We start from the raw sequence: 16,989 nt of genomic DNA, 5'->3' as shown, positions 1-16,989 counted from the left end.
GACCCTTTTATCCAAAGCGACTTACAATACGTGCATCAACCATAAGGATACAAAGGGATATTCCGACCTTAGAAGAAGGCAAAGTAAAGTCCAGAAGAAATCGCATTAAAGTAAATTACCATCAATTAAAGATAATGTGCAGAAGAAAACATCTGTATCATTTGTTGTCAGCTAGGATTTGAGTGACGGTAACATTTCCTCAATAGGCCTAGTAGTTTATAGCAGGAATAAGCATATTAACAGTAATAAACTGAAAATACAACAAAAATATGACAGGAAATAATTAGAAGAAAACGAAGAAGAAATGAGAGAGCATTCATCAATATATTTAATAATATTAATAATAAGGACATTGATAATAATAGCATCCATAATAATACGTTCAAATAACAATAACAACAACGCTAATTTATAACTACTAACACTAAAAATACTGAGGCTAAAAAAACATTTTTTTAAACAATATCCCAAAATGTTTTATGTGGTTGAAACAGGAATAATAAAAAACAAACCTGCATTCATATGAAATAAAAAGTAAAATTGAAGGAAAAGACGTTTTGATAGAAATATGTTACTGATTCTGAGTGTTCAGGCCCCTGGTGGAATAAAGTCAATTCAGTTAAGAACTAAACTAAAACTTAACTAAAGTACGTTTATAGAGTATTTTCCGTTTTTATTAATTAAACGTCACGCAAAATGGTAGAAAGTCTCCACTTGAACCGGATCCTCTATTACAAAATATAAAATGGTATTTATTAAACATTGTTTATTTAAAAAAAAAACTGTTTCGTTTATTTATTTATTGTTTTAATATTTTCAGGACATTTTACTTTAAAAGTACCAGCGTACTGGTTGTTTCGTAAACGGTGAGTTGGTTCACGAATGTGCAGAAGACAACGAGACGATAAAGAAGCAACACGACTGGATTAAAAGCTAAAAAGATTCATTGACCCACATGCAGAAGAACCTGCTTTTCTGTTGATTATTGTCCACTTAGTCGGCGCCCCGCAGTGAATAATGATTTAACGGCAAACAACAACAACAACAACAACAACAACAACAACAACACAAGGCTCCTCCCACACCGAACCTCCCCGCGCCCTTCACAGCAACCCAAGGAATCCGGTCCGCCCGGTCCGCCCGGGACGGGGCCGCGCCCCGCGCTCTGCATCCGACGGGCAGCGCTCCTCGGCGGGTCACTCTGCGCGGGACTCGATGGAGGCCTCCGCCAACACGCCGACGCGGCTGCTGCTGCTGCTGCTGCTCGCACTCATCGCCTCTTCCTCCTCCTCCTCCTCTTCCTCCGCGTCCACGCAGAGCTTCTACGGGGACAGCGTGAGCTTCATGCCCCTCCAGAGCCGGGGGGACAACACGTACCAGGTGCGTCTTCTTTAAATACTCAGCATGTTTTATTACAAATGGCTTCTACTGTACGATGGACGATAGAGCAAATACCACATATACACTCACCTAAAGGATTAGACACATTGGAAATGCGCTTAAATTAAGAAAAGCCTTTTGACATAAGAGATGTTACTAATTCGGTAAGTGGCGGCTGGTGCATTTGGGCAATGCGGGCAAAAAAAAAAGTTATTATATTAAAACTACATTTTACAAATAGTCAATATTTGTGTATGTGTGTGTTAAGCTGTTGGAATAAATGTTAAATATTTAACTGTAAAGTAATTATGCGTGTTTTGGCCCTACCAAAAAAAAATCCACCAGCCGCCACGGTCAAACTTATTTTCCAATGCTTAATAATTGTTGTCAAGAGGGACGTTATTAGGAGAGAATCTGGTCAATTTAAAACATTTTTCAGAAAACAAGTCAAAAGACAAAAAATAAAGTTTATTTATTCTTTTTTATGGTCCGCGAACCCATTGTTAGGCACCACTGTGCTAGAACAGCTGTTTCCATCTTCTCACGTGACACAAATGAATCCGTGAGGCTCAAACTATTTGTGTCCCCCCCCCCCCCTCCTCCCCTCCCTCCCACACGCACACCTTGAAGGTGACCTTCCATCGCAGGCAGAACGGGAGGAGCGCGTGTGACGCTCAGTCGTCACACGCGTGTGACAACGGGCTGTGCACGCGCTCCAACCAGTCGGCCGTGCAGCAGACGGACCGGGACGCCACCGGACGGGGGGGCTGGTGTCAGTCCGAGAGACGCACGACGGCCACCGTCTCCACCAACCGCACCTCCTTCTCCCTGAGGTGACCATCGCTTTCGTCTCCTCCTCCCTCTCCTCTTTTTCCTCTCTTTCTTCTCTTCCTCCTTCACCTCCTTCTTCCTTCTCCTCCTTCTTCTCCTTCTCCTCCTCCTCCTTCTTCCTTCTCCTCCTTCTTCTCCTTCTCCTCCTCCTCCTTCACCTCCTTTGTCTCTTTCTTCCCGTTCTTCTCGTTCTTCTCTTCCTCCTTCTCCTCCACCTCCTTCTTCTCTTTCTTCCTCCTTCACCTCCTTCTTCTCTTCCTCCTTCACCTCTTTCTTCTCCTTCTTCTCTTTCTTCCTCCTTCACCTCCTTCTACTCTTCCTCCTTCTCCTCCACCTCCTTCTTCTCTTTCTTCTCCTTCTCTTCCTTCTTCTCCTTCGCCTCCTCCTCCTCTTTCGTCTCTTCCTCCTTCACCTCCTTCTTCTCTTTCTTCTCCTTCTCCTCCTTCTCCTTCTTCTCTTTCCTCTCTTTCTTCTTCTCTTTCCTCTCTTTCTTCTCATCATTCTCCTCCTTCACCTCCTCCACCTCCCTCTTCTCTTTCGTCTCTTCCTCCTTCACCTCCTTCTTCTCTTTCTCCTCCTCCTTCTTCTCCTCCTCCTTCACCTCCTTCTTCTCTTTCCTCTCTTTCTTCTCATCCTTCTCCTCCTTCACCTCCTTCCTCTCCTTCCTCTCTTTCTTCTCCTTCTCCTCCTCCTTCTTCTCCTTTGGCTCCTCCTTCTTCTTGTTCTCAATATGTTATTTTTCTGTTTCCAGGAGATTACGTCAACAAAAACAACGACAATTACAGGCGTGTAAACAAACACATCTTCCATACATACACAAAGATAGAAAGATACAATTAAGTTCATAAATCCTTAAATAAATACAAACCCAACAATTAAGTGAAATAACTCAACATAGATTATAGTGTGTGAAAGCGAATCAGCAGTCAAAACAAAATAAATCGATAAAAGCGAAAGAGACACGACCAGCCGCCGATGGGGGACACGCGGGGACACGCGCCGCCGATGGGGGACACGCGGGGACACGCGCTGCCGATGGGGGACACGCGGGGACACGCGCTGCCGATGGGGGACACGCGGGGACACGCGGGGACACGCGCTTTCGTCTCTTGAGCTACTTTTCACTCAACTTTCCAATCCAAGTCATGGGGATCTAACAACCCTCATGGAGGGAGATCTCCACCAACGAGGGGAACAAAGTCGTGGAGGAAAATACGGGACAGATGTGTCCTTGATGAAAAGCAGCAGTGTGGATGCACGCGGCAATAAAGTCTATGATAAATAAATAAAGCAACCAGCGACTTCCACATACAAAGACGTGACTTCAACAAAACACGTTACTCCGCCTGTTGTTCTGGAGGTGAATCACACGCGAGACCTTTAGAACCAGGAGCAGGCCGACCTGGTCCTCCTGCGCTCACTCACAGAGGGCGCCCCCCAGTGGACTTCTTAGGAATAGCAGCTACTTTTATAGAAGTACAATTCATGTCTTTCTGTAATTCTCACAATAGCAAAGTTATCCGGCGGGCCGCATTCGGCCTTGAGTTGGACACATAATGATGAAACCTCTCTTCTCAACATCTTTCTAAAATAAAACAAAAATCAACTTGTTTGACTTCTGAATCAAAACACGTCTTTTCCTATAGATTTGATTTCGTGTTTTGGGGCTTAACATAAACATTTTGAAAGAAAATGAAACACAGAGTTCAGGATAAGTGTGAAAAGTGAAATACAGCCCAGCTGTAGATATGAACATGAATCAGGTGAATGAATGTGGTAAAACCTTTAGGAGGACGTGATGACTTCCTCAAAACGTTTTAGCTCTGTCACTTCTGCCTTTTCTCCCCTTTGTTCTACAAGTTAAAGATCCGATGATCCGTTGCTAAGGTGCGCTATCGAGAGATGTTGTTTCCCGTGAACACAAATGGGATGATACAAGATGTTATCGTGATTAAAAATCACGATAAGTCACAAATATCTTCAATGTCAAAGATCTTTTTTGATTAAGAAAGATGAAGAATGGGAGCTAAAATAAATAAATAAATACTACGTTAGAGGGAGCAAATTAGAGAATGTTCTGTTTCTCTTTAATCTTGTGGAAAGGACCTGAGGGAATATGAGGCAGGTAATGAAGGTGCATTGCGATCCTGTAGATACACGCTCTACAACATCAGGAGAACACGTCCTCTTCTCACTCAGAAGGCAGCGCAGGTACTGATTCAGGCTCTTGTCGTCTCCCTCCTGGACTACTGCAACTCCCTCCTGCAGGTCTCCTGCTACCACCATTCCACCTCTGCAGCTCATCCAGAATGCAGAAGCTCCACTGGTCTTTAACTTTCCCTAGTTCTCCCTCACTCCTCCACTCCTCCGCTCTCTTCACTGGTACCGGTGGCTCATCCAGTTCTAACCACTGGTGCTCACATACCACGCTGTGAATGGATGGGGTCCAACTTACATCCAGGACCTGGTCCAACCCGACATCCCGACCCGCACTCTCCGCTCTGCATGTGATAAACTGCTTGTTCCTCCTCACTGAGAGCAAAACACTCCACTAGATCTCCACTCTTTGCTGTCCTGCTCCTAAATGGTGGAAGGAGGTCTCTGAAGACATCAGGACCACCGAGAGCCTTCACATCTTCAGACTAAAGACACACCTCTTCAGACTCTACCTCCACTAACACACTAACTAACTGTAGCACTTACATTGGACTTATAATGGTTCTTATCTACAGCAAGTTGTACATTGGCTTATTTGAGGAAATCACACTTTCTTGTTTCTTGTTCTTCTGAGTTTGTATCCTTATGGTTGAAAGCACTTATTGTAAGTCGCTTTGGATAAAGCGTCAGCTAAATGACATGTGATGTAATGTGAGTGTGTCACTGAACCTCCTCGTCCTCCTCAGGGACTCGGGTTGCTGCTGGACGTCCAACATGGAGGGGCAGACGAACTGGACGTCCCACGCAGAGTTGGACCTGGGCAGCCGATCCGACTCACAGGCTCTCAACGGCTGTCCCGTCAGCACCACGGTGTCCTCTCTCCGGTACGAGCGCCTCCCCCCGGACCGGGACGCCTCACAGATGTGCAGGAAATGTACCGTGCAACATCACGAGAGGCTTGACCACCACTTTAATGAATACGAACAGTATAAGTGTGAAATATGAACAAAGGGCTTTGAAAACAACATCATACGTCATATAATCACATCCATCCATCGTCAAACCGCTCATCCTGCACACGGGGTCTTGGGGGGCTTAAGTCTGTCCCAGCCTACTTCAGGTGATAGGCGGGGTTCATCCTGGACTGGGTACCAGCCAATCACAGGGCTACACAGAGACAAACAACCATTCACACTCACATTCACACACCTACGGGCAATTTAGTGTCACCAACCAACAATGATCCCCAGAGCATGTCTTTGGACTGTGGGAGGAACCCATACAGACACAGGGAGAACATGCAGACTCCACACAGAAAGGCCACTGGGCGGAGTGGAACCAGGACCTTCTTGCTGTGAGGCGTTGACCACCACGCCGCCGTGCCGCCCCTCATATAATATCAATTTCTTTTAAATAACAATACAAACATTCACAACCACTATATGTTTAACAATATCTTGGAGACAGAAACAGGAATCAGGAAACATTTATTGCCATAATATATCAGACATACAAGGAATATGACTTGGTGGTTTGTGCGCAACGGCAGACAGTACAACAATAGACAAGACAACAGTGCACGAGGAGTAAAATAAAAAATAAGGGTATTGGTTACTAGTATAAGGCGATGGGTTAGTTAAGAAATTAAAGAAATAAAAGTTAACGTTAGAAAGTTAAAAACACTTAAAAATTAAAGATTCAAATTAAAGTGCACCAGCGAACAGAAAGTGACCGGTGGGATGTCAGAGTCAGTCAGTGAGGGACCGGGCTCTGTTGATGAGGTGTTAGTCCTGATGGACCTCAGCCTCCTGCCAGGGGTCGGCTACCATCTTTTTAGCTGCTTCAGGGTCCTGGAAGCGAACAAGTCCTGCAGGGACGGCAGATTGCAGATCACCCTCTCTGCAGAATGAGTATAGAATTGGCATAACGATCGTAGAGTATTACACGTGTAAATACAATACATCCAACATGTCAACATGCTTTTGGTTTAGAGTCATTTCGATTTTCTTGCAGGGTGCCTCAGAACTGCTTCTCAAGGATCCAACTTCTGGCCCACGACCCGGACGGAGATCACGTGAGATGTCGCTTCGCCTCCAACGCTTCCGCTCCGGCAAACTTCACCATGGACGAGGTGACCCTGCGCCACATCGCGTCCTCCATGTTCAGGGTTGACTTGATTATATATATACATTTATTTTATTTAACTCTCCTCCCAGACCGGGTGTGAGCTGAGGGCTGCGGGTCTCGTTGCCGTAGGCGACCACGTGTTCAAGCTGTTTCTGGAGGACTTTCCTCGCCAAAACTTGACTTTGAGGTACGCGGGCGGAGCGTTGGTGTGGCGGGAAGCCTCCAACATGAACGCACCGCCTCTCTGCAAAGTCATGCTGCAGTTCTCCCTCAAGAGTGAGTGGGACCAGCTCCGCTGGACGCTTTGGTCACATTGGAACGACGTCGCCGCAAATCTTACAAGAAAAACGTTAAAAAGAATTAGTGGCTATTGAAGAGGCTTTGCATGTTTAAACATAGCGTTTCAGACAATTTACGACCCAATAAATAATCCTCACATGTCAGTAATGAATTTCATGTAAATATCTATGAGTTCATATTAGACCCCATTGACCCGAGTCTTCAACATGTCTGTAATTTGACTACCGCAAGCTAGTCGTAAATGTCTGAAAGGTGCCTCCTGCCCGGGTAACAACTAGTGTCTCTGGGTTCCAGTTCTTCCTCCCATCGCCTCCTGTGAAGCCGGCCACGGGCTCCCCGTGTTCTTGTCCCGGACTCCTTCTCATGGAGATGTTCTCTTTGCCACCGTGGGTCAGATGTTCCAGCTTTCTGCCCGAGCACAGGCTCACCATACCAGGTACTTTTAGAGTTAGCACTCTTTTTCATCCAGTTTTGTGTCTCTTTGTAGTTATTTAGAGTCTCTCTGTAGTTGCATATCGTGTCTTTGTAGTTGTTTTGGTCTTTGGTAGTTGTGTTATGTTTGTGTTTGTTTATTCACTTTATGTCTTTTTAGTTCTTTGGCCTTTAATATGGACCTTTAAGCAAGATCATCACATTTATAGTTGCCCAGAAGAAGATTTCACCAGATCATTGTTCTCCTGCAGCATCCACGACTTCCAGGTCAGCGGCCCCCAGAACATGAACAAAGTGTTCAAAGACGATCAGAACGGAGAAGCTGAAGTGACTCTGAGCTGGACTCCGGAGCTCAGCGACCTGTACAGATCCGTCCCAGTCTGCTTCACGGCAGAGACGAATGAAACGTGAGTTCCTCCACAGCCACTCATGGCCAAAGTATTTCCTTTTCATTGCTTGGTTTCTCGTTGGCGAAGCGGACATCTTTGGTTTCTTTGAATAAATCGGGGGAAAGGCCGGCGAGGAATAAAAGATCTTGTGTTGCTGTTTTCTGTACCCAACACTCGCTTTAAATATTCTCTCATAAACCTAAATGACAAGATGTTAACTTCAGTAACTTCATTGTAAATACCACTATCACCGATTGTTATATTTTTCCCTTTTTTGGCTCTGAAACATTTTCTCTGCTTTGGCATTCAGACAAACAGAGATGCGGTGCGTCGTTATCATGGCGACCCAAGCGGCTGTCGTTCAAGGTTTGTTGACTATCGGTTGTCTCCGTTTGAACAAAACATCGGTATCGGTACGCTCATTATCAGTTTCACTCTGACACCACGTCTACTTGATTTACAGGCCAGGCCAGCGTCACCTGCTCGCCCAACAAGATGATGGTCGCTCTGGAGAAAGCCTCCATGCCCGGCATCGACGTGAACTACCTGAAGCTGAGGGACACGTCCTGCTCGCTCACCGCCAACGCCACTCACATCTTGGGCGTTATGTCGTTCAGCACCTGTGGCACAAAACTGGAGGTGTGCAAAAACATTTACACTTTTCATCAAAATAAGCAGGTTTTCTAACTTGAACAATTGCAAAAGAGAGCTGCACGGGTGCTTTATTTCTTGAGGTTAGCATCGCCAATAAAAAACAATGAGAATCTTCCACTGGCTTTTTGTACACAACCAGGCGTGATGGCGTTCTCAACTAGCCCCATATTAGCGACCGCCTTCAAACCACTACCAAATTTACCAGTTGGGTATTTACTGACATATTTTACCATCATGGAACAAAAACTCATCAGCTTGTGTTGAGGACGTTGCTTTATTCAGACATCCAACTCAATTTAAAAAACACATTGACGCTCATTGCTGCAGTACTGCAATAAAGACAGAATATTACTTACATCACATGTCATTTAGCTGAAACTTTTATCCAAAGCGACTTACAAGTGCATTCAATCATAGGGAAACAAACTCGGATGAACAAGAAACACGAAAGTGCAATTTCCTCAAATAAGCCAATTTACAATTTGCTATAGATATGAACCATTATAAGTACAGTTTAAGTGCTACAGTTAGTGAGGTAGAGTCTGAAGTGGTGTGTCTTTAGTCTGAAGATGTGAAGGCTCTCTGTGGTCCTGATGTCTTCAGAGACCTCCTTCCACCATTTAGGAGCAGGACAGCAAAGAGTGGTGATCTAGTCGAGTGTTTTGCTCTCATTGAGGAGGAACAAGCAGTTTATCACATGCAGAGCGGAGAGTGCGGGTCGGGATGTCGGGTTGGACCAGGTCCTGGATGTAAGCTGGACCCCATCCATTCACAGCATGGTATGTGAGCACCAGTGTTTAGAACTGGATGAGCCACCGGTACCAGTGAAGAAAGCGGAGGAGTGGAGGAGTGAGGGAGAACTTAGGAAGGTTAAAGACCAGTGGAGCTGCTGCATTCTGGATGAGCTGCAGAGGTGGAATGACCTGCAGGAGAGAGTTACAGTAGTCGAGGAGGGCGATGACAAGAGCCCGAATCAGTACCTGGGCAGCCTTCTGAGTGAGAAGGGGACGTATTCTCCTGATGTTGTAGAGCGTGTATCTACAGGATCGTGATGTCGCAGTGATGTTGGGAGTCAGGGAGAGTTGGCTGTCGAGTGTCACGCCGAGGTTCCTGCAGTCAAAGTGAGCGTTAACACGGAGTTGCCAAAGTTGACCGTCAGGTCCTGGGTCGGAGAATCTTTCCCGGAAAGAGAAGTAGTTCAGTCTTGTCGGGGTTGATTTTCAGATGGTGACCGGATCCACTGAGAGATGTCAGTCAGACAGGCAGAGATCCGAGTGAGGGAAGGAGAGAATTAGTTGGGTGTCATCGGCATAGCTGTGGTAGGATAAGCCGTGCGAGCGAATGACAGCGCAGAGAGAGTTGGTGTAGAGCGAGAAGAGGAGGGGACCCACAACGGAAGCCTGAGGAACTCCAGTAGTAAGAGGACAAGGTTCCGACACAGATCCTCTCCAGGTTACCTGGTAGGTGCGGCCGTCGAAGTAGGACGAGAGAAGGGAGAGAGCAGAGCCTGAGACACCAAGTTCCTGAAGGGAGGAAATAAGGATCTCGTGGTTGACTGTGTCAAATGCAGAGGTTACAAGGGTAAGAACTTGGTTAAGAGACAGGGGGGTAAAAGAGGAAAGTGATGGCGATAGAGGTGAAGTCAGGAGAGTCTCTGCAGCAGCGTTCGGATGCAAGAGTGAGAAGGAGTCAGTAGAAGGGAAAGCTGATAGAACAGAGGAGGCCAGGGAGGAGGGAGAGGGGGAGCGAATGTTTCAGCAAACAGGTACACAGTCAGTCGATGGGCTCTGGCAGATAAACAGCAAGAGCTAAAGCAAATCCGCAATCAAATTAACTTAAAACACTAGAATCAACAACAAATTTAGCAGACTAGCTTGATTTAAAGAAAAGATACTTTTTCAGGTCGTCTGGATGTCTGATGGCCTTGTAGTAGAGATGCACGCTGTAAAACAGAAAATATTTTTGTTTTTTAGAACTTGAACTTGTTCATTTTCCTCTCATACCATTATTTTTTGGTTTGTAATACAGGATCAGGGCGACTTTCTCATTTTCCATAATGAGATAAACTCCTATGTGCTGCCAACCGAGGTTATAATCCGAAGGAAGAAAGTTAAGATTGACATCAATTGCCAGTTTCCGAAGACAATCAGCATCTCCAGCTACTTCAACCTCCAGAAATCTGACTATATCTTCACCGAGTCCAGCTTTGGCAGCTTCGGCTACACTTTTGAGATATTCACCAACAGCAACTTTACAAGCAAGGTGGCCGCCAGCGCCTATCCGGTGGAGGTCAGGCTGCTGGAGATGATTTACATGGGCATTCAGGCAGAATCAGATCTACCAAACGTGAATTTGTTTGTCGAATCATGCAAAGCCACTCCTGATGATAATCCGGGCAACACCCTCTCCTACGACCTCATCAAGAACGGGTGAGTGCTGATGCTCGCTTTGCTTTCTGATTTGAAAAGATTTGAAAATCATCTTTCATACACGGTTCCCTGATTATGTGTGTGGGTGACTTGTAACACATCATTTATTAACAGGTGCCAAGTGGACGAGACAATTATCATCCACAAATCGAATGAAACTTCATTCAACTTTGAGGTTCAAGCCTTCAAATTTACAGGAAACTATGACCAGGTAATAATGATGAATACTGATATAACGTTATATACTACATTACATTACATGTCATTTAGCGGACGCTTTTATCCAAAGCGACGTACAGTAAGTGCATTCATCCATAGGGTACAAACTCAGGAGAACAAGAAACAAGAAAGTGCAATTTCCTCAAATAAGCCAATTTACAATTTGCTATAGATGAGTGACGTTACAAGTACAATTTAAGTGCTACAATTTGTTAGTCTTTAGTCGGTAGAGTCTGAAGAGGTGTGTCTTTAGTTTGCGGCGGAAGATGTGAAGGCTCTCTGCGGTCCTGGTGTCTTCAGAGAGCTCGTTCCACCATTTCGGCGCAAGGACAGCGAAGAGTCGAGATCTAGTCGAGTGTTTTGCTCTCAGTGAGGGAGGGACGAGTAGTTTTGCAGATGCAGAGCGGAGAGTGCGGGTTGGGATGTAGGGTTTGACCATGTCCTGGATGTAAGCTGGACCCGATCCATTCACAGCATGGTACGTGCTGCATTCTGAATGAGCTGCAGAGGTCGAATGGCGGTGGCATGGAGACCAGCCAGGAGGGAGTTGCAGTAGTCCAGGCGGGAGATGACAAGAGCCTGAATCAGTACCTGTGCTGCCTTCTGAGTGAGAAGGGGACGTATTCTCCTGATGTTGTAGTGCGTGTATCTACAGGATCGCGTTGTCGCGGTGATGTTGGGAGTCAGGGAGAGTTGGCTGTCGAGTGTGACGCTGAGGTTCTTAGCGGTCAAAGTTGCCGTTAGTACGGAGATTCCAAAGTTGACTGTCAGGTCCTGGGTAAGCAAATCTTTTTCCGGGAAAGCGAAGTAGTTCAGTCTTGTCGGGGTTGATTTTCAGATGGTGGGCGGACATCCACTTAGAGATGTCAGTCAGACAGGCAGAGATCCGAGTGAGGGAAGGAGAATTAGTTGGGTGTCATCGGCATAGCTGTGGTAAGAGAAGCCATGCGAGCGAATGACAGCGCCAAGAGAGTTGGTGTAAAGCGAAAACAGGAGGGGACCCATCACGGAACCCTGAGGAACTCCAGTAGTAAGAGGACAAGGTTCCGACACAGATCCTCGCCAGGTTACCCGGTAGGTGCGGTTGTCGAGGTAGGACGAGAGAAGGGAGAGAGCAGAGCCTGTGAGACCAAGTTCCTGAAGGGAGGAAATAAGGATCTGGTGGTTGACCGTGTCAAATGCAGCAGAGAGGTCCAGAAGGATGAGGACAGAGGAGAGAGAGGCAGCTCTAGCAGTGTGGAGTTGCTCTGAGACAGCAAGGAGAGCAGTCTCTGTGGAGTGGCCTGCCTTGAAACCTGACTGGTGGGGGTCAAGGAGGTTGTTACAGTGAAGATAAGAGGAGAGTTGATTAAAGATGGCACGTTCAAGGGTTTTGGACAAAAAGGGAAGAAGAGAGACCGGTCTGTAGTTGTTTTCTTCAGAAGGGTTAAGGGTAGGTTTCTTCAGGAGAGGGTTAACTCTTGCCTCCTTCAGAGAATTGGGAAAACAGCCAGATAACAGAGCGTTGTTGATGAGACAGGTGAGGAACGGAAGAAGGTCAGGTGCGATAGATTGTAGAAGATGTGATGGAATGGGGTAGAAAGAGCTTTTGGCAGCAGAGATAGAAGCAGAAAACGAGGAGAGGAGAGATTGAAATTTAAGCAGGTCGTCAGGTTGTTTATATTTACGCCATCTCCTTGCCGACGCTCGCATGGTGGCTCTCATGGCACGGACCGGTTGAGACAGCCACGGAGCCGGAGGGGATTTGCCTGTCCGTCGTGTCGTAAGAGGGCAGAGAGAGTCTAGAGAGGAGGAAAGAGTTGAGAGGAGAGTCTCTGCAGCAGCTAAACTAAGTCCATATACTAAACTTAGTCCAGCGCATCCGGTTGCTAGGCAACGGGAGCGGCGGAGAAAAAGTGTCCCTGCTTTTTAGGCCGTCACCAAAGTGTTTTTCTGCAACCAGAAGTGACAGTAGAGGGTGGAGCAACGTACAGCCGCCAAATAATATTTATAGGCCACCAACATGATACAATAACCTCTAAATCTGTGTGTCCAGTTATACTCCCTGTTTATTCAACACTTGGCAGCTGATCAGAAATGACAATATTGTCAAAGACAAAATCAAATCAATCAATCAAATCAAATCAAATCAATGTTTGTGAAAGAACATGTTGAAACGCAAACGTACCTAACATGAGCCCCACCTTCCTGTTCTGAAAAGATCACTAAACCTCTTAACTTCCATCCTTCAGGTGTACATCACCTGCTCTGTCATCCTGTGCGAGGCTGGGAGTTCCTTTTCCAGATGTGCCCAGGGTTGTCTAAACGATCCGTCCCGGCGCAGACGCAAGCGATTGGCAAGCAGGGAGACAGTTGGACACTTCATTACCCAGGGTCCTTTGCGGTTTGTCGGACAGGCTGTTCCCAATATAGCTGTGGATGATAACGGCACTGAGATGAAAAAGAGTGACCCTCCAGCTGCAGGTGAATATGTGATCTATCAAACCAATTATTGATCTATCGACCGACCGACCGACCTAGCCCTTCCTACTTACCTTACCAACGAATTACCCACCTACGGTTAAGACTTGCCCCAACTCTGACCACGTTTAAAACAAGACTGAAAACTTTTATGTTCAGCTTCGCCTTCTGCTAAATTTTACCTACATTGCACTTTTAACCTCTGCTTTTAATTAAACAATTTAAATAAGATTTTAATTTATAATTTTATTTGCTGTTTTTAATTGTCTTCTAATTCCTGCATTTTATTTCACTTTATTGTATGAAATGTTATAATGTGAAGCACTTTGAGTCTGCCTTGTGTATGAAAAGTGCTATACAAATAAAATTGCCTTGCCTTGCCTTGCCTACATTCCTTCCTACTGACCTATCTAACACACCCTTTCAACAATTTTACCTTCCTACCTATCTACCGTACCAACAACATAGCTATCCGCCTTACTATCATTATACCTTTCTACCTAATTATCTATCTATCTACCTACATACCCAACACTTATCCTATCTTTCTGTCTTTCTATCTACCCTCCCAATGACTTTCCTAACTACCTACCTACCCACCGTACCAACAAACTTATCCATCTTCCTGTCAACAGACCTACAGTGCCATGAAAAAGTATTTGCCCCCTTCTTGGTTTCTTATTTATTTTTACGTATTTGGTACACTTACACAGGTCCTGAAGCTGCTAGGCAGCCCCAGACCATCACAACATCTCCCCCTTCTATGACTGCTGCTTGATATGACAGGACACACCCCTTCCAAAAAGTTAAACATTGGTTTCATTGGTCCACAGAATTAAAAAAGACATAAAAAACAAACAGAAGAACATTTGTTGGATGATCTGAAACATTTTATTGTGACGAATATGCAAACAGCATAAGAAACTAGAAAGGGGCCTTACTTACTTACTTACTTTTTCATGGCACTGTTCCCACTGACCAACCAACCTACTTACGGAGCTACTTACCTTTCAACTTACCGACCTACCACTCAAGTTAAAATCACACGTACTGTTGTATTTCAGTGAACCCTCCACCAGTTTATCCAGACATTAAATCCAGCGAAGGAGTTTGGGGAATCAAGAAGGCCCTCAACAACATCAGCACTGCGGTCTTTGCCAGCACCTTCTGCGTGTCACTGGTGTTGATGGCTACGCTCATTGGTTACTTCATGAGAAAGAGAAGAGATGAAGATCGCAAATCTCTTTTAGTTTCACAGTGGGAAAACTAAACCCAACTAATGTCAGTTACTATTTGTTTTATTTTGTCTTTCTCCAAATAATATTGTCTGTATGTAGATTCAGTCATGATCAGGTCTGGAAATCTGCATCACCGTCAGCCTGCCATGCTTTGACTAACTCGCACCAGAAATCTCTATTGCAGTCAACGACTACTTACAACATATTTTGCAATGTGTGGGATAGTGGACCTTTTTTGAAGCAGCCTTTGAACTTAGGGCAGAAACTATGTGCGTTCATGCAGGGATCGGCCTGATTTTCATACCCCTACTTCAATATACGTTGGAATGTTTTTTCTTGAGATCTCTTCCATCAGATGGCCAGAATGAACGGGAGGGGGTACTGCAGAAGACATTACCTGTTTCATTGTTCATATTAACACCTGACTGTGGTTGAAAGACTCAAACAGTTATATGACGGGCATTCCTGGTGGTGGATTGTACTACGGTGCATAATGATATATCCCTGAAATTAATCTGGATAGTGTAGCCCTACCTCTTCCTTGATTCCTGTGTAACTCTAAAATGAAGACCATAATAACCAACCTTAACCTGTTAAACACCAGCGCCCTCTGGGAGAATACTTATCAGATAACTGCCTCAATGAAGTCACAAATCACAAAGTTACATTTTATGTTGCATATCCTATTAAACATCAGGACCTGGGCTACCAGTTAAACTAAACTCCCCCCAAAAAATGATTACCAGATGTCAACATTCCCACGTGAGAAAATGCACAGAAAGTGCGCAGATGTTTAAAAAAAATGACCAGGTTTTAACAGGTTAGAGCCAATTCAATTGTTAGTACAATTGTCACTAACAATTGTTATTAGTTATCTTGTATAACGGCGAGGAAACCATTCGCACGCCCACACGCAGCTCAGTATTCACTGAATAACTTTTGGTTTCTAGAATTTAAAGAACGTTTTTACAGCTCATTTGCATCATTTTTCATTATATTTACCAGACAAATTTGGAAATACAATACAGGATAGAATAGATTTATGCATTATATAAACCTTCCATTCTATGTCTTTCTTAAATAATAAACAATTCTTTGTGTGTTATTGTGAGTGTGTGCAATGTAATTATTCAGGGATAATGCCAGCATGCTAATGCCAGCAACATGGGTGTATGTTAAGGAATAAATGTATAAAAACACCTAACTGGGCCAGCAAAGACCAACCTTTCCTCATTCCCATCTCTCTCTTAACCTTCTTCAGATCATCATATCCATAATGAGGTTTCCCATAAGAAGCGTAGTATGCTGATGAAACTGCAAAAGATGTGATAAATGTTAAATGATATATCTAAATGTTAAATATAAATGTAAATGTTATATCTAAATATATCTAAATGTTAAATCTAAATCTAAATGTTAAATGTTAAATGCCCCCCCCCTCCCCCCCTTGAACGGACCATTGCCAATGATTTGATCGCGACCGTCCGAGCCTGTGCACCGTTTGACGGGGGGGTTGCGCGATGATCCGCGCCCGTGCCACCAACCACCCCTGCATGACATGAAAGTGGACAGTATGTGGACTCCTAGCTAAAATGAGTATGACACCCCTGTATTATAAAAAGGGCTAATTCATTCAGACTTGCCAGCTTGTCTTACTGGGGCGTGAATTACCGTAAATATTGTAATGTTCAGTCGTCAATTCTGACATGTACAACATTTACATTTTTATTTGTTGGAATGCATCAAGCATTCCAAGTATAGTTCTTCGAATCTAAATTCCGCCTTCTTCTATTTCTTCCGTCGCACCTTTCAACTCCTTCACACTTTCAGCTATTAAAACCGTGCCAATATTAAAATATTCAACTCCTTTCCGGCTTTCCAGCTATGACTTTTCAGCTTTATACCTCTTAAGCTTGAATTTCTATAAATCAGTAATCATGAATATTTCTTCTAATGGTTTTCCAATGGAGATCGTGTTCAAATCCTCTTAAACTTCTTCAACTTTCAGATTTCTCAGCTTCGCCAATCTTTCAGCTACAGACACCATTTCAACTTTCAAATGTTGACACAAGTCTCAACTGTTTTATGAAAAAAACTGCTTTTGATATCTATTCTACTTTTTTCATAATCACTGATTATGTTTCACTAGTTCTTCGCTCCGTTTCAAAGTATACACTTTTGAGGCTTACTTTCTTTGGATTAATGATGGCATGGTGATTGGATTCATGTGTTCATGGAATCCCAGAGTTCTTTAGTTTTGGATTCCTGAGTGTTAAAGTGACACAACCTCTGCCAAAAGCCCCATAGGCTCCAATACAAATCTGCCGGCATATTTCTAAAAAAAAACAGAAGGTACACGTTTTGTAAACTGCG

General features: G+C 44.5%; 1 protein-coding gene across 1 annotated transcript; it reads left to right on the top strand.

Moving 5' to 3' along the window:
• The first annotated feature begins 1,091 nt into the window (after positions 1 to 1,091).
• LOC120809891 (uncharacterized) lies at positions 1,092 to 15,721 on the top strand. The gene is made up of 13 exons (XM_040164062.2): positions 1,092 to 1,380; positions 2,011 to 2,213; positions 5,115 to 5,252; positions 6,382 to 6,499; positions 6,585 to 6,771; positions 7,090 to 7,231; positions 7,479 to 7,634; positions 7,927 to 7,982; positions 8,080 to 8,255; positions 10,299 to 10,699; positions 10,814 to 10,910; positions 13,150 to 13,381; positions 14,443 to 15,721. Exons 1-13 carry the CDS (start codon positions 1,216 to 1,218, stop codon positions 14,646 to 14,648), a joined length of 2,277 nt encoding a protein of 758 aa, XP_040019996.2. The 5' UTR covers positions 1,092 to 1,215; the 3' UTR covers positions 14,649 to 15,721.
• Positions 15,722 to 16,989: the final 1,268 nt, after the last annotated feature.

The sequence above is a fragment of the Gasterosteus aculeatus genome, chromosome 12 (genome assembly GCF_964276395.1).
Source record: "Gasterosteus aculeatus chromosome 12, fGasAcu3.hap1.1, whole genome shotgun sequence".
NCBI lineage: Eukaryota > Metazoa > Chordata > Actinopteri > Perciformes > Gasterosteidae > Gasterosteus > Gasterosteus aculeatus.
Note: the sequence above shows the minus strand (reverse complement) of the source record. Positions and strands in the feature narration are given on the sequence as shown.